Source organism: Mustela lutreola, chromosome 5, assembly GCF_030435805.1.
Source record: "Mustela lutreola isolate mMusLut2 chromosome 5, mMusLut2.pri, whole genome shotgun sequence".
In the NCBI taxonomy this organism is placed as follows: domain Eukaryota; kingdom Metazoa; phylum Chordata; class Mammalia; order Carnivora; family Mustelidae; genus Mustela; species Mustela lutreola.
Genome location: NC_081294.1, coordinates 132,386,124 through 132,408,568, shown reverse-complemented (window position 1 = coordinate 132,408,568; position 22,445 = coordinate 132,386,124). Strand labels below are relative to the sequence as shown.

The window sequence follows — 22,445 nt, the reverse complement described above, 5'->3', positions numbered from 1 at the left end:
CAACAAGAAAATATGTAAGTTTTGTGAAAGAACATCAGTGCAGTAAATATGTCATTTTTCTAGCAATCTATTGGTAAAACCAGAAAATGTTTAAAGAATGTTCTTCTTACCTGTGTATACAGTTTTTACTCTCGAGATAGGACATACCAGAAGCAGCATCTAATGAAAATTTCACTAATTGTTTGAGTTTTATCTCATCTTTCTTCTTTCTCAGAAAGGACAGGAAATCACCTCCTAGAAGGATTGACAGATGAACAATGAGATATAATCATGATGTACTGCCTACTGGAGATACTGGACAAAACCGTAAGAACTACACATTCAGCCATTGCTTTCTTCCCATTTTGTTTGAGGTGAGGATAAAACAAAAGATGAAAAGAACACACCTATTAGAAAATAGATACCATAAACTTTCCCAGATACAGTTTAAGTACTTTAAGTGCTTCACACTGTGTATCATCCAACACAAAATAATATTCAAACAAAATCATATAATGCCTCTGTTGTAATTTCTCATTGATTTCCCTGGGTAAAATTTTATACAAAATTTTATTTTTTCTAATAGCAAATAAAAGATTATAGCTATTATGAATTTAAAATGTAAATGGTATCAAATTAGTTATCAGATGCAGTGACTGCTTATAACAAGTCACTGATGGTAGAGCGAGAGAGGGGGGAACTATGGTCTTTGATATGATTTAATTGCTGAACCAGATTGCATTTTGCACATCAAATGGATTTCAGTGATGTCTTAGAGCAACTCTTTAAATCAGCATGGTCCAAAAGAGATATAGTAACTTTCAATTTTCTGGTAGCCACATTTAGAAAAGTAACAACAACAAAAAGGTGAATGTCATTTCAATAATGTATTTTTTCCTTAGCCCAATATATCCAAAATATACCAATATGTATCACTGCAAAATTATAGTAAAAATAGTTTACAGTTTTATCATCCTCATTCTTTAAAATATGTTGGTTATTTTACATTTTGTGGGACATCTCAAATATTTGATCTGTGTTAAAATTTTATAAAATTTATAGTCGAAACAGAAGATTCACATGCCTATGTTGTTTCAAACATTTAAAATTTTCTAGTAACTCAATCATACCCATTTTAAATTGAATAAAATTAAATGAGATCCAAAATTCAGATTTTTAGAAGCACTAGCCATATTTCCAAAGTTGAGGAGTCATCGACCACCAGTCACAACCATATTAGAATAGTGTTAAACTGTTAAACTGTTCATTCATTCTTCACATCACATTAAAGGCTGTATGAAGGCTTGATTATTCTTCCTTGTTAGTGTAGAGTGTAATTGCATTTTTTAAAAAAAGCTAAATGAATGTTCTCTCAAAACAATCATTCCCACTTTCTCTATTAGTGCCTCAGATTCTAAACCAGAATTTTTCAAGAGGGATTAGCATTTTAATTGCCATTTCCTGAATTTTGTAATCCTCTTCACCAGGGATCCAGGCTTCCTTAAATAGAACAACTCTAGAGGTGAAGACTTAATGGCTTTTTCTTTAACGAGAATACCTGGAAAGTAAACACTCCCCAGGTCTTTCTCTAACAACTTCTCTTATTCACAAATCCAATGTTAGGAAAATTTAGGTGGACTATTTACAAATTCAACAGCTATATGCTTAAAAATAATCTTAATGGTGTCAGATAATTTCTTTATTCTGTTCTTTTAAAGAAATATCAAATGTATTCAATTACTAGGAAGATTATTGACATGGTCTCTGTCAAGTTTAACTTAATTTTCTGAACATATAAAAGCAACAGTAAACAGCAAAATTAACCATTAATTTCTCTACTTTAATAGGTATACCAATTAAGTGGACTCGAAATCAATATTTAGTTCAAGTTATTCCTTGGACCAATATTCATATATAATTATAATCTATATAACCAATATTCTTTTGTTAGATATATGTTGGCCTATTTTAGAAACAATTCAGACTTCTGGTCTTAAAACCACACAGCATTTTGTTTAAGCTTTGGAAGAGCTTTCAAATGGAAAGAGCTTTTCTGCAATTTGATTAAAATCATCCTATGACATAACCTCAGTGTTCTGTGAAATCCTAACATTTCTTTCCCAAGTTAGATCATATTCAGAGTTTTTCCATCTTCCTCCTCTTCTTTAAACTTACTCCTTTGGTGAAACTTACCCCTTAAACCCTGCCCCAAACGGTAAACCCTAGGAAGAGATTTGTGCCTCTGCTGCTCAATATTATAATTTCAGAGGCTACCATACCATGTTCTAGCATGTAGCAACACCTCAGTAAACATCGCGTGAATGAGTGAGTAAACAACGTATACGTATCTCCTCTTGCAGCTTCTTAGCTTCCCATGAAGACCAGAATCATTTTATCATTAATCTTAACATTTCTTCCCTAGTCCCTCTCCAATGGTGAGAACTATGCTTTTCAAGTACTTGTTAAATGTTAAAATAGTGTTGAAAAAAGGATATTACATTTCTTATCAATGGCACCCTATGGATGCCATAAAATTCTTTAAATTCCATCAATAAAAGTTTGCCCATTTAAGACTGAGCTCATTTTGATAGATGCTTCCCTAACACTAATGCCTTGAAAACTGCATCTTTTTAAAAATGATTTGCAAAGAGGCAATCCCTGGTAGATAAAATTGTAAACTAACAAATGCATAATATAATAAAGAAAAGACAGCACTTAAACAGCATTACAAATTGCCTGAAAAGTGATGCCAAGACAATAAAAGGTAAAGTACTAGACAGCAAATGACATACAGCTATTTCGAAATACTGAGACACAGCCAAAGATACAGACAAAGGCTTATCTGATTGCCTCTTAGTTAATCCCAAAATATTTCTGACTTAGAGAAATTTCTTGCTTAAAATCATTAAATTATTAAAGTAAATTTTAAATTTATTTCCAACTTATAGTTATTCAAGACACAGACAGAATGATCTTAAGTAAAGGAGGAAAGCTGCGCCATTCCACAGTCCTAGTCAGCTTCTTGCAGAATACTGCAGAGAAGCAAAGCCTTAAATAAAAGTTAAATAATTGTGATTCAGTACTGAAAGCCTGAGCTTTGGGCAGATGCAAGCAATAAGAACCCTGAAGCAAGAAGTAAACTCCCTGGGGGACAGAGTATGAGACATTTCTGGTCTAGGAAATAATTCAGACTGGGCCAGAAAGGTTCCCCGAGGCACAGTACTTGATTATTACCATTAAGTGAACAACAACCAGAGAGTGACATCAGATGATAGAGTTTTTAGTATTCACTGTCAGTTATTGTAGAGGATAGGATCTGTTCCTTTTAACTCATTCCCCTGCCATTTTCATTAAGTGCCAAGTTAAAGAGCCTCTCTTAGAATTTGTGATAGACACAATAATCATATATATAATACATATGTTTCTATGTGTATGCATGTATGTATATATGTATGTGTGCATATAGCATAGAGTAACATACCTGACCACTGAGGGAAGGATCTGGGTGTTCAAAGTGGGCAAAACAAGATATTAATTTCCCTTTCGTAAATCTGTCTTAACAAGGATTATTTCTATATAGGTATACTGTACATTAAACCAAAACAGGATGGATTATCTTCTAGAATTCTTCATCAGTGATATATTTCTAAGATGATACTTCATATCTTTGTATAGTCAATTTTTGGTTTATTAGGGAGATAGCATGACATCGTGAAAAGACCATGGATATTGAAGTCAGACTGACCTAGGTCTGATTACCTATGTGGCCTCGGGCAATTTTAATCTTTTTAAAAAATCTGTTTAATATTTTTTTTCTAGTATTTATTTATTTGAGAGAAAAAGAGAGAGAGTGAGTGCACAAATGGGGGGAAGGGGCAGAAGGAGTGGGAGAAGCAGACTCCGCACTGAGCAGGGAGCCTGATGTGGGGCTCAATCCCAGGAGTCTAAAATCATGACCTGAGCCAAAGGCTTAACCGAATGAACCATACAGGTGCCCCTTACCTTTCTAAACTCCTTTTAAATAAGAATTAATTCCATTTATTTCTCAAGATGGTTTTGAAGACTAAAAATGTATCTAAAACACTAAGCCCCTGCCTAGAACACATACACACAATACTACTCCTATTTCTTATTTTTGCTTGAGTTATTTTGAATCTAAAGAAACAAAGAGTTGTAGTAGAGACAGGTTGTTAGTCACATATCTATGTTCCCTTACTTGCCTCAATTTCCTGCCCTTCTCCCATTTTGGGAAGTATTCACCTCACCCTCAACAAGAAAGGTGGCCCTAGATTGGCTTCATGCAATGAATGAAGCCCATTCCCCTGTCCAAGTGACTGGTTCAGGGATAGGCATATGGCTTAATTTGGGTCACTGAGACAAAAGGAGATGCTTAAGAGGGGAATGAAACTTTGGTTTTTGAGAGAAGCACCAGGAAAGAAGCATTCTCTGCCACTGGAAGTGTACAAGACAGCATACAGCACCACAAGGACTGGCAGACTAGGGGTAAAGCTATCATCAAGGGAAGCAGAAAATAGTGAAGAAAAGAGAATGGTTTCTGGCGACACATGTGAGCCACTGGATCAAACACGGACTAAACAGGGACTTCCTTCTAGATTTTTCAATTAAGTGAACTAATAAACCTATTTTTTTTAAATAAATGAATTTGACTTTATTTTATTTTAGTTCTTTTCAGTGTTCCAGCATTCTTTTCTTTTTTTTTTTTTTTAAGATTTATTTTGAGAGAGAGAGGGCATCCATGACTGAGGGCAGAGGGAGCCTCAAGCAGAGGCCCCGCTGAGTGTGGAGCCCCAAGCAGGGCTTGATCTCAGGACCCTGAGATCATGACCTGAGCTGAAACCAAGAGTCAGATGCTTAACTGACTGAACCACCCAGCTGCCCCAAATCTCAGTAATTTTTAATACATCTTCTGTACCAGCTACACCAAGGTTCCTAATGGATACCTAGTTGTATCAGAAGTTTATTTGAGAATTTTAAAAGGTAATACATATTAAATGTCTGGGATAAGTAGGGAACAATAAATAAAAGTGTTTATTATTGGTTGCAGCCAACTTCTAGTAGAATAGAAGGCTGTTATTCTCAACAGTACTTTCTCAAAAGATTTTTTACTCTATGATATGGAAATTTGATTTTATCTGTTCTTTCAGTATTCATGGACTGTGGGGGAACTGATCACATTCAATAAACTCAGAGAGACTATTATATAAATAAGAATACTAATTTATCAATTTGTTATTAGAGAAAAGGGATCGTCGGGGCTATACCACTAATAACTTCTTGTCACTGAATCATGTAGAGATTTTAATTTATCTTCAAATAGCTTCAGAGTTTATTAAATTAAGAGATATCAGTCCCCAGTAATATATAAAATATATAGTTCATTACCCTTGTTTTTTAGGATATAAATTTATTCCTGACAAGTTTGGTTTAATTGTGTTTACTTAGAAATGTAAATAGGATAAGCAACTATTAAGTTGTAGGGAGGTATTTTGGAGACCCCATTTATGTCACTGTTCAGAGTTTTTATTTAAAAAAACAACTTTTTCTCTTTAATCCATAGTGATGAGAGTTACAGGTGTTAACTGAACCATCAGAAATAAGGGGAAAAAGACGTATGATAATCATAAACAACGAGTGGTGATGGAAACTGTTCTCCATGAAACACAAAATATTTTATTTTTTATTATTTTTAAAAGACTTTATTTGAGAGAGAGCAGGAAGAGGGGGAGGGGCAGAGGGAAAAGGAAAAGCTGAGCAGAGAGCCCAACACAGGGGCTCAATCCCAGGACCCTGGGATCATGACCTGAGCCAAAGGCAGATGCTTTAACTGACTGAGCCAGCCAGATGCCCCAACACAGAATGATTCTAAATAATAGGAGATAAGCCAAAACAAGTTCTTGAAGAAGAAAATGCTGCATTTAAGGTACAAGCAGGAGAGATGGACAGCACAGAAGGAGATTAGCCAGGAGGATGCTCTTGTTGTCGGCTGTCGTGCTGAGGGCTTATATTAAGAATTTTCCAAGTGAAGACTAAAGCATTAGATCGGAAATGACTCAGCAATAAGCTAGAAATGGGTCAGTTTGTGAAGATGAGTAAGATGAAACAATGAATAACTGAAAATGACTACAAGAATACACTAGCTCCCCTGATTCCATTTTCTTTTTAAAGCAGCACTTACGGAACAGCTTGGTACCTAAGTAACATCATTCAGCTAGGCCAAATGTGGAGCTGAGTGTATGGTTTTCCCAATTTGGGTTAATACATGACATCAGTCTTTTCTGACAAAGTTCCTTAATAGCCATGTTCTGCTAACACTGCACAATAGTGGGAACCTTTTGCATTTCTCCTTTGCTGATGCTCTGTGAGAATATTACTCAATAGCAATCATGATAACAGTTCTATGAAATAAAGGAGTACATTTCACAGTATGTTTAACTTGCTGGTTCAAGGGGCACCAGCTATAATCTTGCCAGACATTATATGAATTGCCACAACAGATGAGAGAGTCAACTTTCACAAAGTCTCAGAATGTCAGTGCTAGAAGGCCCTTGGGACATAATCAGCTCTTTCACATTAAGGAGGAAGGAACTGAATTTACCTTTTATTTTTATGGTGGTGCTTTTGGTGATACTACTGAAATTGTCGGGCAAGAGTTTGCAAACTATGTCTGGAGGCCAAAACCAGCTTCTTGCTTTTTTTCTTTTTGTTGTTGTTAAATAAAGCTTTACTTCCTTTACATATTGTCTATAGATGGTTTCATTTTGTGACAGAGAGTTGCAATAGAGATTGTAGGGCCCTCAAAGCCTAAAAAAGTTGTTATCTTGTTCTTTACTCTTGTTTTAAGATATTTATTGCTCAGTATTCCATACAGGTGTAGTCCCTTTCATTTAAACGATTCCCATGGTTCCCTTGTCTACTTTCAACCAAGATTTTACTTTTTACTATGTGTTTAATTGCAACAGTTTGATAGTGATATGTTTTAATGCTCAAAGAGGAAGCTAGAAAGATAGATTCATCAACTAATTTTATTCCTAAGACCTATAAATATACTTATATACACAAAAATACATGTACTGGGATTGTAAATCCCCGACCCCTCCTGTCCACAACATACTGTCTGCCACCGAAGAAAAGAAGTTCCACTGCCTATCTCTCTCCTTTGTGCCAAACTACTCACTTTTCCATTTTGTGGCTTATGTTCCTCAAAACTATCTTTGGTATAAAGTGTAAAGACAAGAAAAGACAGGAAAATCAGGTATAGAAGACGTTAGCTCTAAAGCCTCCTGGAACACAGTACAAATACTTAGATGCTATAACACATTTAAAAAGAAATCAGTGGAATGCTTGTTTTGATGCCTCTATCTGCTATAGGACAACTTACAGAGGAAAAAAAAAAGGCATCAATTCAAGTTTACTTAGATTTCTTTAAATTATTTTTATTAACATATAATGTATTATGTGCCCCAGGGGTACAGGTATATGAATCATCAGGCTTCACATTTCACAGCACTCACCATAGTACATATCCGCCCCCATGTCCATAACCCAGCCACCCTCTTCATACCTCACGTCCCCTGGCAACCCTCATTTTGTTTTGTGAGATTAAGAGTCTCTTATGGTTCGTCATCTTGTTTCATTTTTTCCCTCCCTACCCCCATAATGCTCCGCCCGGCCTCTCAAATTCTTCATATCAGAGAGATCATATGATAAAGAGATATGGGATAAAAGGACACATGCAAAAATACATTTAAATTTAATAAGAGAAATATGTTTATAAAAGCTAAAAGTATTTTTAGAAATTGAACTTATCATAGGCTCGATTTTTAGGGACATTAAGGTATCCAAATCAGTGATACCAATGATGACTTTATAAGATCTATTTCATAGTAGTATTTAAAATGATTAGAGGGGTGCCTGGGTGGCTCAGTGGGTTAAGCCTCTGCCTTTGGTTCAGGTCATGATCTCAGGATCCTGGGATCCAGCCTAGCATTGGGCTCTCTGCTCAGCAGGGAGTCTGCTTCCCTCTGTCTCTCTCTGCCTGCTTGTGATCTCTGTCTGTCAAATAAATAAATAAAATCTTAAAATGATTAGAAATGTATATTTACATGTTCATCTTACACAGATTTTGTTGGTTATAGTTAGAATATATGTAATGGTTTTGAGCACAGATATATTCACCAGTTATGAAACTTCCTATGAGATTACAAAAATATTACTTTAAAATGTACATTTAAAGAACACATTGAAGCAAAGAGCTGGAAATGTCTTAAGTATTAAGAAAAAAGTCAGACTAAACCAAAATAACAAAGTCTCCTTTTTCACTTTTTAAAAAGTTGTGGTAAAAAACACATACCATGAACTTATCTTTTAACAATTTTATGTGTATAGTATGTTGTTAACTCTATGCACGGTGTGATACAATAGATTTCTAGAACTTTTTCTTCTTGCATGACTGAAATTCTATATTCGTTGACCAACTCCCTGTGTCCAGCCAGCAGCCCCGGCAACCACCATTCTACTTTCTGTTTCTGTGAGTTTGATTACTTTAAAACTGCATGTAAGCAGAATTATATAGTATTTGTCCTTTTGTGGCTGACTTACTTTACTTAATTTAATGTCTTGTAGTTTTAACCATGTTGCAGAAACCTATAGGATAGGTTTCTTTCCTTTTTAAGACTGAAAAACATTCCACTGTATGTATATAGCTCATTTTCTTAATCCACTCACCCACTGATGGACAGGTAGGCTGTTTCGACCTCTAGGCTACTGTGAATAATGCTGCAATGAACATGGGTGTGCAGTATCTCTTTAAGATCCTGTTTTCAATCTTTTGGATAAATGCACAGAAGATGAATTGAGGGATCACACTGAGTTTCATTTTTAATTTTTGAAGACTCTCCATACCATTCTCCATAGTGACTGCACCAGTTTATAATCACACCAACAGTGCACAGGATTCCAAATTCTCCACATGCTTGCAAAGACTTGTTATTTTCCAGGTTGATGGTGGCCATCTTCATGGGTGTAAGGTAGTATCACCTGTTTGCATTTACCTGACAGCTATTGATATCAAACATCTTTTCCTATGCTTGTTGGCCATTTGTGTATTTTCTTTGGAGCCATGTCTATTCCAGTCCTTTGCCTGTTTTTTAATCGAGATATTTGTTGTTTGGTTTTGTTATTGAGTTGCGAGAATTCTTTATATATTTTGGGTACTAATCCTTTATCTGATAAATGGTTTGCAAATTTTTCTTCCAATCTATATATTACCTTTACACTCTACTGACTGCTTCTTTTGCTGTGCAGAAGTTTTTAAGTCTGATGTGGTCCCATTTATCTATTTTTGCCTGTGCTTGTGGTATCATATCCAAGAAATCATTGCCCATTCTGAGGTCATGAAGATTTTCTCCTATGATTTTTATAGGATTTTTGTAGTTTCATGTCTTACACTTAGATCTTTAATACATGTCAAGTTAATATTTTTATATGGTTAAGATAGGGATCCATCTTCATTCTATTGCCTGGGGATATCCAGTATTCCCAACACCATTTATTAAAGAGATTATCCTTTCTCTGTTCTTGGCATCCCTGTCAAAAATCATTTGACTGTATATGCCGGGGTTTATTTCTAGGATCTGTATTTTGTTTCATTGTTCTATCTGTCCTTATACCATATAATACTATTGATTACTGGAACTTTGTAATATATTTTGATATCATGAAGTGTGAGATTTTCAATTTTATACTTCCTTATCAAGACTGCTTGTTGTGGATCCTTTGAAATTCTATGCAAATTTTAGAATTTTTTCTATTTCTGAAAGAAAAATGCCATTGGGGTTTTGTAGGGTAGGGAGTACATCAAATCTATTGATGGCTTTGGGTAATATGGGCATTTTAACAATATTAAGACTTCCAATCCATGAAAGCAGGATGACTTTCCATTTATTTGTGTCTTCTTTAACTTCTTTCAGCAATGTTTTATAGTTTTCAGTGTACAGATCTTTTAGCTCTTTGGTTAGGTTTATTCCTAAATAATTTATTCTTTTTTTGATGTTAGGATAAGTGGATTCAAAGAAAAATTTCCTTTTAGGATTGTTCATTACTGTATAAAAACACAACTGATTTCTGAGTGCTGATTTTGTGTCTGGGAACTTTGTTAAACTTCTTTATTAGTTCTAACAGGTTTTGTTGTATGCAATCTTTAACGTTTTCTACAAATAAGATTATGCTGAGAACAGAGATGATTTTACTTATTCCTTTCCAATTTGGATGTCTTTTCTTTTTCCTGGCTAATTGCTCTGGCTAAAGCCCCTAGTATTATGTTGAACAAAAGGGTGAAATTGGGTTGTCTTGGTCCTAATCTTAGGGAAAAGCTTTCACTTTTTCATCATTGATTACAATGTTAGCTGAGAACTTTTTTATATGAACTTTACTACCTTGAGGTAATTTCCTTTCATTCACCGAATTTTACCAAATGCCGTTTTTATATCAATTAAGATGATCCTGGATTTTGGTCTTTTGTTCTGCAAATGTGGTATGTCACATTTACATATTTTTGTATGTTAAATTATCCTTGTATCACATTCACACATGAAACACATTTATATTGAGAACATAAATTTTCTGCCACCCTTCCCAACTGTAATCCACTCTCTGTTATTAAAGCAAAATCTAACTGTTTCTCTCCCTACTTTCATGCCAAATCCTAACTGCCATCCTCAGCCATCAAGGAGAAAAGTATAGAAATTTTTAAATCACTCATCAGAATCTGAGATAGCCTACAGCAGAATCTCTTCTGACTTTGTGACTCACTAACCATAAAACTTGATTATTTATGTGACCCACATGTCTCTGTACAAGTGGTTCTCTCTATGACAGATTGTTCTTTTCTGAAGTAGCTCTTGATAATTTCATCCTCCCAGGGTTATCTTAACTGTAATTCACCTTGAATTGTATTGGGTGAATGAAGAGTCCAAAATTAGAGAAGTATCTTTTGTAACAACAGCATCAAAGAAATCCACCCAACAACAAAGCACTTAGAAACAATTTTAAAGAGGAATAAGTTACACCTTTTATACTACAAAATATTGCTAAGAGAAATTAAAGAAGTGCAAATTAAATCCAACAATATATTAAGCCCATAAAATGGAAGATTAATATTGACTGTTAAGAGTTAATTCTCCTCAAATTGATCAACAGAATGAATGAAATCTCAACCATATTCTAAGCAGGCTTTTTTGGTTGAATTTTACAAGCTGCTTCTAAATTTTTCATGGAAATGCAAAAGATCTAAAATAAAGGAAAATGTTGAAAAAGAACAAATTGGGAAGAGAAGCACTACTATAAAGTTGTAGTCAGGGATGTGTTTTGGCTTCAAGACAACCAAGCAGATCAATGAGACATAACAGAGCCCCCAAATAAACACACCTATATGTGTCTGACTCATTTACCACATAGACATCAAGCGATTCAATGGGGAAAGGAAATTCTTGTGAAGAACTCGTAGTGAAAGAGCTAGATAATTGCATGGGAAAACAGAAGTTCAATCCCTGCCTCTCATCATAAACAAAATTAATTCAAATGACTTCTAGAACTAAAGTATAGAGTTCCTAGAAGGAAATGTAAGAAAGCATCTTTATGATCTTGATACAGGAGAAGATTTCTTAGGACTCAAAAAACAGTAACCATAGAGGTGCCTGGCTGGCTCAATGGGTTAAAGCCTCTGCCTTCAGCTCAGGTCATGATCCCAGAGTCCTGGGATCAAGCCCCGCATTGGGCACTCTGTTCAGTGGGGAGCCTGCTTCTCTCTCTCTGCCTGCCTCTCTGCCTACTTGTGATCTCTCTCTTTGTCAAATAAATAAATAAAATCTTAAAAAAAAAAAAAAGCAGTAACCATAAAGGAACACAAAGGAAAAGAAAGCAAATTAAAATGGACAGCAACCCCTAAAAATAATAAAAAAATAAATTTAAAAAATGGACAGCACCCAAATTAAAACCAAACAAAAGAAAACTGTGCTTATCAAAAGACATCATGAAAGTGAATAATAGGTAAGCCATAGAACTGACTTTCTCTTTAAATTTAAAAACAAAATGTGGTAAAAGCAACACAACCAAATGTAGCAACTTTACTATACTTAGGTCTATAGTTTAGTTTAGGAGTGTTAAATTTATCCACACTTTTGTACAATAGATCTCCCAAACTTTCAAAATTGGCTTTATTCCAGGTTATAGAAAGAACTCCTGCAATTTAGTAACAAAAAGATAAACAACACAATAAAAATGGGCAAGAAAAATATCCAAAGAAAGATATAGAATTAAGAACATGCAGAGAGTTCAATGTTGTTTATGATTAGGATATGCAAATAAAACCACAAGGAGGTATCACTTCACAAGTACTGCAATGGCTAAAATTAAAAAGACTGACAACATCAAATACTAACAAAATTGTGGAATAACTGAAACTCTCATACATTGTTGGTAGCTTGTTAAATGCTATAACCACTTTGGAAAACTGACAGTTTCTAATAAAAATTAAACTCACACCTACAGTAGGAACTACCAATTCTACTATTATGTATTTACCTAAAAGAAATGAAAACATGACTATAAAAAGATTTGTACAAATGTATTTATGGCAGTGTCATTCATAACAGCCCCAAACTGGAGAAAACTCAAGTGGATAGATAGCTGCACATGTATACAATGGAATGCTACTCAGAAAAAAAAGAAATATATGCTGATGCATGCACTACTACAGATGAAAAAAAAGATTCCAGGTAAATCACATGTGCAAATGTCAGATAAAACAATAAAACCTCTAGAAAATAACACACATAAATAAGCCCATAAGGATAGGAACACATAAAGCTGTACTCCTAAAGGAAAAGATGGATAAACTCCATTACATTAAAACTTGGAACTTCTGTTCATCTAAAGACATCAATCATTAAGATAGTGAGAAAGTAAACCATATTATAAAAGAAGATATTTATAATGCATGTAATGAAAAAGTAATTGTATGCAGATATATAAAGAACGCCTCCAAACTTATTTGAAAAAGACAAGCTAAGAGTAACAGGAGCAAATGTCTTGAACAAGGCACTTCACAAAAAAAGCCTATTCAAAGAACCAAGAAGTATATGCAAATATGTTCAACATAATCAGTGAGTTTAAAAAGCTAATTAAAACCAGAATATCGGGCGCCTGGGTGGCTCAGTGGGTTAAGCCGCTGCCTTCGGCTCAGGTCATGATCTCAGGGTCCTGGGATCGAGGCACGCATCGGGCTCTCTGCTCAGCAGGGAGCCTGCTTCCTCCTCTCTCTCTGCCTGCCTCTCTGCCTGCTTGTGGTCTCTCTCTGTCAAATAAATGAAATCTTAAAAAAATAAAAATAAAAATAAAAAATAAATAAAACCAGAATATTTTGTGGCTCCTGTGTGGCTCAGTCAGTTAGGCGTCTGCCCTGGGCTCAAGTCATGATCTTGGGGTCCTGGGATGGAGCCCCGTCGACTCCCTGCTTGGTGGGGAATTTGCTTCTCCCTCTCCTTCTGAGCACCCCGTTCCTGGCTCATGCTGACACTGGCTCACATCTTCTTTCTCCCTCTCTCTCTCAAATAAACAAAACCTTAAAAAAAAAAACAAACAAACCCACAAAACCCCAAAAACTCCATCTTGGTGCTCTATACCTACCATAATAGCTACAGTTACAAAACTGATCACACCTTATTTTGGCAAGGATGTAGAGTAACTGAGATACTATTTGTTAACAGGAGTGTAAGTTTGTACAACCATCACAGAAAACTTTTTGGCACTTTTTACTAATACTAAACATATGTATATGCTATAGCCCAGTTGTTTATCTCCAAGTAGATATGTCCAACAGATATGTACACCAAAAAAATATATTTAAGGATATTCAAAGCACTGGGTGTTATACATAACTAATGACTCACTGAACACTATATAAAAAACTAATGATGTATTATACAGTGGCTAACTGATCATAATAAAAATAAATAAATAATGGCAATTAGTTATCAATATTTAAAAACAAAGAATATTCGGGGTGCCTGTCTGGCTCAGTGGGTTAAAGCTTTTGCCTTCAGCTCGGGTCATGATCCCGGGGTCCTGGGATTGAGCCCCACATTGGGCTCTCTGCTCAGCGGGGAGCCTGCTTCCTCCTCTCTCTCTCTGCCTGCCTCTCTACGTACTTCTGCTCTATCAAATAAATAAAATCTTTAAAAAAAAAAAAGGATATTCAAAATAACAGTAGCTCCAAACTGGAATCAACACAAATGTCCATAAATGATAGAATAGAAAAAAGTGTTGTATTTACACAATAGAATAACATATAGCAATGAAAATTAATGAATTTCTGCAAACAAAATATGGATGAGTCTTTTCAACATGATGCTGGAGAAAAAAACTAGACCAAAAGAATAATAAGGTTTGATTCCACTTATGCCAAGTTCAAAACCATGCAAAATTAATCTATTTTATAAGATTGAGCTGTATACTTAAGGTTAGTCTACTCCTTCATACATATTGTTTTGTTTGATCTAAGATTTTACCCTACTTACTAGCTAATAAGTTAGCCTGTTGTTTCTTCATGGGTTAGAGATGAAGGGCTTTATTATGCAGACCCAAAAATGGAGCTGTTGTGGATAAGACCAGATGTGATGCCTGCACACAGAGTAGGATACAGTACAGAAGAGGAACTTTGAGTTTGGGAAAGCTTCTGTTTTATAGCAGGCAGGGAGAAAGCCTGCTCTTTGTCTCAGAGAGAGACATTACCTCATTCCTCAAAGTTGATTACTAACAAATACATCCCTGGGGAATGGCCCAGGTAAAGATCAGTCAGGGCCTTTCATTCTTAGCATACCCTCTAAGACAAACAGGAATGCAAGAGATCAATGAAGAGTATCTCTCAACATATTTTAATAGAAAGCTTACTAGATTCTTTTTTTGTACTATAAAAACAATAGATCAGAGGAAGCCCATAAATATAATGCAACAAGATTTCAGCAAGCCATTTAACCCATCATTACAATCCTGTGGTTAAAATGGAGATGAAGCAGGCTGGACAGAGTCATAGTCAAGTGGATTTGTGGGCTTAAGAATGATATCCATGGAATATTGACTTAAGGCTTGATAGAGATCTGTGAGGAAGTTATCAGGGGTATGAATGACTTGGAATCGCAGGTTTTTTTTTTTTTTCAAATATTTATCAAGAATTTGGTTAAGACATAAGAGATATGCTGCATATAATACAAAAAAATTAACTGTGTGTATATATATATATATATATATATATATATACATATATATATATATATTTAGGATATCAGCAATTATATATATATATATATATATATGAGAATGACAGTACCAAACTGCTTTCAAATATTTGAAGAGCCTTTTTTATGTAGTAAGAAGTTGATAATTTTCTGTATAATTTCAGGTTTCAAGTAAGGTTTTGTTTTTAAGTGTGCTAGGATACCATGTCTCAGTTATTTCTTCAAAAACACTAAGGGAGGGGAACCTGGGTGGTAAAGTTGGTTACCATCTGACTTGGGCTTTGGTTCAGGCTGTGATCTCAGGGTCCTGAGATCAAGCCCTGTACTGGGCTCCCTGCTCAGCTCAGAGTCTGCTTGTTTCTCTCTCCCTCTGCCCCTTCCACTCACACTCCACCCCCATGTGCACTCTCTCTCTCAAGCAAATAAATAAATCTTAAAACATGCACATGCGCGCACACGCACACACACTAAGAGAAATCCTAATGTATGGGTTTACACTACTTTTTTTTAACTTCAAGGTAATTTAACTCCTGCCTTTGCTTAGAACAAAAAAGCTACAGTATTTAGCATTTAGAATAAAAAAGTACAGGGGTGCTAGGGTGGCTCAGTTGGTTAAGCAGAGTCCTGGGATCGAGCCTCACATGGGGCTCCTGCTCAGCAAGGCGTCTGCTTCTCCCCATCCCTCTGGTCCTAGTCTATTAGTATTCCCTCTCTCTTGCTCACTCTCTCAAATAATTAAATAAACTCTTTTATAAAATTAAAAAGTACAAAGTGATGAGTCCAATATATTTCCACAAAGAGGAATAGTCAATGATGAAAAAAATGATTTCCCATATTAGATTAAAAGAATTAGAGGCATTAAAATTTCCTAGTATGGATTGACTTTTCTAGCCAATTAAATCCTTAACTTGATCTATCTTAGACAAATATATTATAATAAGACTGCTGACATTCTAAGAAAATCAGCAAATATAATTATTTGGTAATATCTTATTACAAGTAGTACTTAGCCCACAAACACTGGATTTCAATATTCCCCTTTCCTAAGAAGTAAAACCCTTGGTAGAGGAGTTTAATATTAAAATCATCTTTCAGGGGCGCCTGGGTGGTTTAGTCAGTCGAACAGCTGACTCTTGGTTTTGGCTAAGGTCATGACTTCAGGATTGTGGGTCGAGCCCTGTGTAGGGCTCTGTGCTCAGCGAAGAGTCTGCTTGAGATTCTCTCTATCCTTCTCTCTCTGCCCCTCCCCACTACTCACACATTCTCTCTTAAATAATTTTTTAAAAAATAATATAAAATCATGGTTCATGTATTTAATAGTTTATGACTATATATTGCCATAGGCATTGCCTCATTGAACCCTCAGACTCTCCTAAGAATACACTACAAAGGGCAGTGCTGGGTCTCAAATCCATGTATTTTTGTCTAGAGATGAGAATTTTCTGGGCTACAGTAGCTTTCCAAGTATAGAGCAGTGATTGTATCCTGAAAGAGTGAGCATTTGTCATATGTCAAGTGGGGCACATATGACAGTGAAGAACACCAAAATCTTCCACAGAAAAGGGAGCCATGGGGGGTTCCTGGCAGACTGCACAGTGGGTAGCCTCTCAAGTGACAGTTAACTTTTTCTGCCAGCCATCTCACAGACAGCCTCTTATGATACATTAGGCAGAAGCAGAGAGTTCTATCTAGAAAGGATATAAGAATAATGTTCAAAGAATTTGAGAGTAGAAAAAAGTAGAAAAAAGTAAGATATATATACACAGTAGAAAAAATAAGACATTTATATCTATCATGCTATCTATAGATGTACCTTATTTTATATATAAATATGTAAATATATGTTAAAATATAATATATAATAAAAATATATTTTATATGTAAATATAAATATATAAATATATATATATAAGCATGGTTAATTCAATTCCACAGGATTCCACTAAAATGAAAATATATTTTCTATCTTCTAGTTGTTCTCAATCCAATAAGATAGAAATATCAGAAATATCAGAAATTAACTATAAGTAAAATAATAGTGAAATAATAGCTAAATAGATGCATCAATAATATCTTGCAATGATTCATTAATATGCAGTGAAATCTGACTTATAGGATCGGACAAGGATTCAGAAGGTGGGTTAATGGCTTTGAAGGATGAAACATGATTTCAACAGGGCAAATAAAGAAAGAGCACCTGTACTTATTTTTAAAGGAATAGAATAAATTAAAAGAAAAAGCTCTTGAGAAGTATAAACATCCATAGAACCACGATTCAAATTTCTGTTTGTATTTGTTTCTATTTTTATTGTGCTGAAATTTTTGGGCGAAATTGGCACTATCACTGATGAATACTGAAGTTTTCTCCTAAGAAACTGCTTAGAAGGAAAAGCTAAATCAGGTTCACTGTGTTATTGAAAATATCTTTTTCTTTAAAATTCATCTAGGATATGAAATAAACATTAGTGCCTTATTTGGAATATTTCTAGTGAATTTAAGTCTGTGCTAGAAACAACGATGATCCTCTGCAAGCATAAGAAAGTCTGACCATCAACAGATATTTTTCTTAATTCAGATCACAAGGAAGAGGCTCCTAACTATGCTGAATGTTCTTAAATCTAAGTGGGGAAAAGATACATTTAAGTAATTTAGTCTTAAATGTTTTTCGTAGGACAAGTATTTTCAGGGAAGAGATTAAAAAACCTGCGTGCTATAAAATTCTAGTTATCTAGGAAAAATAAGAGTTTCTATATGTTTTAAGATTAATTTCAATGGGGTTTCACTATTTAAACTTGCAGAAGGCCTTCTCATCCCCTCTTGGTCAGTAATCAAATGTAGGAAGTTAGGTAAGGAGCTCAATTTCTCTGGATTCTGTCCATTACATAGAGAGGTTGGTCTAGAATGATCTCTAAAGTCAAATGTAGACCCAGAAGGTCAGTCCAGTGGAAAGTGGAAATGTGGGGATTATTTGGCCCCATTTCTGGGTTTCCAATTTTAATACGCTCTACTTTGGACACTTTGCATACAGCCATGTTTTATTAACTGTAGGAGTCCTCTAGCACTGTTACCTGCACGTATGACCTATCCGTAAAGCTGGATCTCTTCTGCGGTTCTCCCTGTTCTCAACTCTCCCCTCCCCAAAAATAAGGGCTCTCATTTCTTGCATACCTGATGCAAACCACCTGAGAACAGTGATGTGTTTACTAAGGTGCTCCATTCTACATGTCCAGTTTATAATCCTCTTCTACGCATCTGCCACTTAGGCTTCAGAATGGCTGCTTCAGCCCCAGCTCTTTACTTCCTCACTTCTGGATTAGTAAGAACTTTCTCCTTAGATCTCAAACTCTACCAAGAAAATGGAATACCCCTGCCTTACAGTTTTCCAGCTAAGTCACTCCTATTATTCAGACTTCAAATCCTTGAGTATCTTCCTTCCTCATTCAACAAAAGATGGTTTTTACCAATATCAACAACCCAAAATGAATAATACGTCTCCCCCTTCACACCCAAGAAACTTTATTTTACAAACAGTAAACATTTCATTAACTGTTTATATAGTTTTTTTTTTATTAAGTTATTATTTATATGACCTTTTCACAACCACGCACATGCAGTATTCTGGGTCTTCTATCATCAATCCCAAGAAGTTACAGCCTAGTAAGTAAGTCGTTTTGTACAAAACCACGTGCAAATACACAACTAAAACTGTTTTTATTAAAATGAAGGATTAAATGACACAGAGGGACCATAAGAAGAATTTAGATTACACAGGCATTCTTTTCAAGTTATTGTCAGTTATTTATCGGATATTATTTTCATTTTATGACACGAATATAAGCTGAATGAATAAGCAGAGAGGAAAAAATGCCTAGAATAACTAGTACTTTCCTTTCACCTTAGTACACCTTTTCATTTTACTAAAACAAAAAAATAAACCCTGGATTTATTTTTTTTAAGTATTTTTATTAAACTAAAAAACTTACTATCTTAAATGTAGACCACAGTGCAATCATAATTTATTCAAATAATGTGAGCAGACTGGTGAAAGGAAATGAATCCTTTTAAGTGACTCCTAGCGTGCCAGCAATGATTTCAAGAGCACATGTTAGTGTTTAGTCTAGAACCAAGGTCAGGAGGAGTGTAAGCCCTTGAGCTGACCTGGCTCAGCTTCAGTATCTGATAGCACACTGCAGGGCAGCTTACATGGGGGAAAGAGACCCTAAAATTTTGCAGGATCTAATCTGACATGACACCGGCTTGAATACATCTCTTTGAGGTAATTATAACCTTTTCTGGGTATCATTTTCTTATCTGGCCACAGTGCCCTCAAGCCAGAATCTTTCACAGGGGTTCTAGTATCTATACTGATCAGTCTTCCTCCTACAACCAGGACACTGTTTATCTGACTTCCAACTGTACATATAGAGAAAAATATTTTATTAATGCTAGGGAAAAATTTTAAAAATCACCACTTTTTGCAATTCATTCACTTAGGAAATATGGTCCAATGCTGCACTCACTATAAGAACTGTAGTCAGGACTTAGGGTGAAGGAATGTATGTTTCAATCCACACTCCAGAGCACTGATCTAGAGATACATATGTCAAAAAAGCCTTCAACAACTTCCCACTATCTCTCCACTTTTCCAGAAAGAAGGTGTTTTTTAAAAATATTTATCACCCCTTGTAGAAGTTTTTTTTTCACTGTCATGGATTATTTCTTCTCTCCTGCTTTCCTCCCAGGTGTAGCAGTGGTTAGCATGGTTTTGAATATTAAGTTGGTTTTCAATAGGTCTGTATTATTCAACTACGATAAAATGTGTTCTGATAAATATCTGCTCTTCTTAATCTTCTTCTACTACTACTAGAACAAAATAGAAATGTATAGAAATACTTCTTTAAACCAGCCCCTCTTTGATCCACCCCCACCATCACTCACTCAATCTGATACTGAACTTGGTGAGTGTAGCTGTAAGATTTTGGATCTCAAATATAGTCTGTAGATATACGGGAACAAGGAAAAAGTGAATGTAATTTCACTTTATTGTCTTCCTTTTATCATAGAGAATGGGTAAGAATTTTGGCAGAAAATTTATGAGGTAACAGTATTTCAAAACCCAATTTATAGTTCTCTTGTGGATTAAATAAGTTATGTTGGAGTCAAATTTGATAGTATTCAAATATGAGAAAATAATGTGGATCTTCTATGTGTATTTGTTGGTGGAAACATTTTCCAAATGTGAACTCCTAGAGGCCAACTCCTAGAAGGTAAAGAGTTTATGATCTTTGATATACCTACAGTTTAACTATGTCCATCATGTGAGAGTGACTTGGTAAGTACTGCTGAATGTACGAGTTTCTAAAACAGTTGTCTACTCTGAAGCGATTTATCACCATCTTATTCTCATGCCTAGATGATGTGAAAGAAGGGGAACTAGTAAGACCCAATCAGAGGTATACTCCTCATTCTTAAGGGAAGCCGAAAAATAAAGGTCATTAGTAAGAGCTAGCTCAATTTTCCAAATATTCCAAAATGCATGAGAAAAAAAGAAGAAACTGGAAGTCAGACAATGACTAGTCATTTTAAGAGAGATGCAGAGAAATTACTCAGAGGTGGGAGTCTATCAATAATGCAACATTAAGTTAGTCATGAAGATTTCGATCACCTGATTAACAATGAGGAGTGGGGGGAAAAAGTTCTGGTTAACAATGAAATATTACCAGTATTTCTGCAAGCACTGTTTTTAAGATTACTTTTGCTGTGATTGTTTATAGATCCCACAGACTTATCCTTGAACCCATAACTGCTATGTAATATGAGGCAAAGAGGGATGTCAGGAGTAGTATACGTCTAAATTTGCTCCTTTTGTGTTCTTATACTCTAGATATTCCTCACATAGCTGTTGGATCACTCTGAAACACTCTCAAATACTTCCTGGGCCCAGCCTTGGACTTTGACAAATCCTTGGGGTACTGGTGATAGCTAATACTAGTCCTGGTCAGTTTATTTCAGAAACTCTTCTGAATTATAAGTTTATATTAAATAACCTTTATGAGCCATAATTTCCTCCTCTATAAAATAGAAATTATAGTAATACTTAAATACTATATAGGGTAAAACAGCTTATTTATGATTATGAAAAACTAAGCAGATAAGTTAGGCAATCTTATGTAAAATATAGACTTTTTACTTGTCAAATTTGTAAAAGTTTTTTTTTTTTTTTTTAAAAGTTCACAATAATAATGTTAGTGGTATGAGATCCATTCTTTGCCATTATTCTTTTATTTCTGTTTGGTTGTTTGCTGTTAGTGACCCAAATGACATGTATAATAATTACTGGCCCCGGAGGAAGGAAAGTCAAATCAAATAAGTAGTTAATGATAAGGCAGTGCAACTAGACAAAAGAGGAAGGAATACAAGTAATGAAAATGAACCCTTGGGCTATCCAGAAAAGGCCAGGAAACCAGGAGTATCACCCTGTGGATGGCCCAGAGTAAGTGGTCTGCTTCCATTAGGTTAAAGGACAGAGAGTTTCCAAAAGTTCTTAAAATGTAAATGGTCCATAACAAATTGATACTCTTTTTAAATGAGCTGCAAATGGAAAGAACATTGTTGAAAAGTTAAATTCTGCAGTCTGCTTTTTTGTAAGTAATTCCCAATAAGACAAGCATATAATTTTTAAAAATTATTCTGAATGCAGTAATTATTGAAGCTACAAAATATTTTCTTTTACCTTAAGTTAAGATACTATTTTTTTTGAGACCTTCTGGTTAAATGGTCAAACTAGAATGGATCTAGGAGTTAATTTATATAGTAAGGGGAAATAAAAACAGCATGAAAATCTAACAAAATTTCATTACAGGTGATCCTGTGCCCTAAATATAACTTATCTTGGAATAATCCTCTGTGACAACCGACTCTCTGATAGGGTACCTCACAAATTTTTTCCCCCCTACAAGGTCTCAACTTCTTTTACTTTACCACTACTGTCAAAATCTTGCACCATGTAGTTTCATTCTTGCTTTTAAGAATGTAGTTGGTATTAAAGACAATGTATAAAAGGCAAACGAGGTACCTCATATCAAATATATATGAGATAGTACCTTTAAGTGATGTGAAGACTCATTCACCATGACCAAGTGGGATTTATAGCTG

The 22,445-nt window shown here is 35.0% G+C and overlaps 1 protein-coding gene across 4 annotated transcripts in view; it reads right to left on the bottom strand.

Annotated features, from left to right (window-relative positions):
* FER (FER tyrosine kinase) overlaps positions 1-22,445 on the bottom strand; it is a 483,097-nt gene that overhangs the window by 124,077 nt on the left and 336,575 nt on the right. For all 4 annotated transcript variants that reach the window (XM_059175617.1, XM_059175616.1, XM_059175619.1 and 1 more), the window contains one exon: positions 111-234. In XM_059175617.1, coding sequence (XP_059031600.1) covers positions 111-234 — 124 coding nt within the window. The remainder of the gene's footprint in view (positions 1-110; positions 235-22,445) is intronic.